Raw genomic sequence first — 2,502 nt, forward strand, 5'->3', positions numbered from 1 at the left:
ATGTATGGATTTCGGTATACAGGAAAGCAGGTGTGCCAAAAATATCAGCGACTCCAAGCACAGACTGGTCTGGGATGGGATCCAATTGTAGGCATTATTGTTGCACCCGATGAATTTTGGGATAAGGTTTTTCATTAATTTGTACTGTTAAATAATTTTAATTTAAACATTTCATGATACATACAGTGCTTAATTCTTTATTTGTATTTGTTGTAGGCCAACAGAAATGTGAAGAAGTTTAGGACAAAAGGATTTGAATATTTTCAAGAAATGGCAGAAATTGTTGAAAATTGTTGTGCCACAGGAGCCTTATCTCGTGCATCCACACAAGGAGCCCTTGACTCAGAAGAAGAAGATGACATGTTAAATAAATTTTGGAACCCTGATGTTGGTGGGAGTAATGCTACTGAGGCCATTCCTGTTGACTTATTCGGCGATGAGTACATGGATCCAGCAAAGGGCAAAAGTCACAAGAAGGGCCCTACAACCAGCCAGACTGACAGTGGTCGTTCCAAAAAGTCACGGTCAAGTGGGTTTGATGATGTGTGCGCAGCTTTCACATCCTATGTACAAGCAAAAACAGGACATTCACGTGCACGAGAAAATGAGACAGAGGCTGTAAGTGCAGGTGGTGATGATTATTCCCTTGATGCATGTCAAGATGCATTACTAGAGCTTGGGGACATACCACCATTACAGTACGTTAGGACACTGACACTGTTCAAGGATAAGGAATGGTGAAGGTTTTTTATGCGCACTCCTACCCATTTGCGCCTAGCCATGATCCTCGCTTTGCAGTGAAGTCAGAAGTTCTATTTTGCTTGTGTTATCAAATCTCCTTGTCTGAACTGTTTGATGATTTCATTATTCCTTACTTGGTTTTTATTTTTTTTTCATTCCATGATATCCTCTTTCCTTTCCTATCTTCGTATGTTTTTTTTTTGTTGAACTTTTAAGTAATTTCTGTTTTCTTATCTATTATGTTGTGTTATTACAATATGACCACGTATTAAATAAATTTTGTCCTTCTATGAATTTTATTGTACACTGAAAAATAACTACGACCGACTATTCATATACTTCCTTTTTAATTCTGTTTCACCAATCATGGTATGTGTTACAGCATGAATAACATATTTTATAATTATGCTTTTACTATGATGTAGACAAAACCATATGTCATCCGACAGAGAAAATAATACAATGGAGATCTCATCAGAGGAGGATGAGGTTATTGATGATTTTATGAATTTTTTGATGATTGCGTTCATGCATGACCAAATCAGCGCGTCAAGTAGTCGTCGACCGCAGCGAACGTGTCCATTCAAAGGTGATGATTACATCTTCGGCCTATTAAATGGCCATCCAGAAACAATGATGAACATTATGCGAATGGATGCACAAACATTCATTTTATTGAAAGACACTTTACTCCAAAATGGCTTTATCGATATTGAGCATATGCATATAAGTGTCGATGAATCGCTTGGAATTTTTTTATACACTTTTGCACAAAATGATCGCCATCGACTATTGGCAGATAGATTTAAGCACTCCATAGAAACAATTTGTCGGCACATAAAAATTATTATGAGGGCATTGTGCAAGCTTGTATCAACGGTTATCAGGCCACGTAACCAAGATGACATACCGGCAAAAATTTTAAATTGTAACGCCCTCAAAATAGACTCATTATATATTTGTCACTGACATGCAATATTTAAAGTAAACAATTCATTATCTCATTCATCAGAGTATTTCTAAATAAAAGCATTATATGTAACAGCAAATTAAATGCCCTACGGGCTTACATCTTTCCAAGCCAACACTTGGACACAAAAATATGAGTTCTAACTCAAATACAAGTAAAGCCCTAGGCTTGAATGTTTACATGTACTATCAAATCAAAGCAACTAACTGAAGATAGTCTTCAAAATCCAAAAGTCAAATCCTTCCAAGCTAAGTCCTTGGAGGTAGCTTATCACCTGAACCTGAAAATGATGTTCCCATAAAGGGTGAGCCACAGCCCAGTAGAAAAATACTAAACCAAATATAAGCATTGAATAAAGCTATAGCATTCAATAGATGGTTAACCAAGATAATCAATTGTATCATTATACAGTCTCATGACACTAATGTCTAAGACACATTTCACTTTCCATTATTATCAACATGGCTCAGAACCTGGCAAAACTTACAACAGTGAACTATATATCATATTCACATTACTTTCAATATCAACAAAATAAATGAGACTCAGGCTCATATCAAAACACTTCATACTTCCCGTTTGATACACTTTGTAGTGCTGTATCAATAACATGTAAAAACACTTCATTATAATAAGCACACATAATAGTGTTGCTAATGGAGTCCATCCCCTATCTCCTCCCAAACAAAATCCGGTTTAGAGGTCCATCCCCTATCTTCCCCTAAACCGTGGAGTACATCCCCTATCTCCTCCCAAACAATATGCATATGCAATGCTCAATCAATACATGT

General features: G+C 36.5%; 1 protein-coding gene across 1 annotated transcript; it reads left to right on the plus strand.

The window, feature by feature from the left end:
* Positions 1-741, plus strand: LOC145821937 (uncharacterized). Its single transcript, XM_082918508.1, has 2 exons — positions 1-126; positions 217-741. The coding sequence occupies exons 1-2, from the start codon at positions 1-3 to the stop codon at positions 739-741; spliced, it is 651 nt and encodes a 216-aa protein (XP_082774634.1).
* The last annotated feature ends 1,761 nt before the right edge of the window (positions 742-2,502 follow it).

The sequence above is a fragment of the Camellia sinensis genome, chromosome 3 (genome assembly GCF_055761805.1).
Source record: "Camellia sinensis isolate YWXY chromosome 3, ASM5576180v1, whole genome shotgun sequence".
NCBI lineage: Eukaryota > Viridiplantae > Streptophyta > Magnoliopsida > Ericales > Theaceae > Camellia > Camellia sinensis.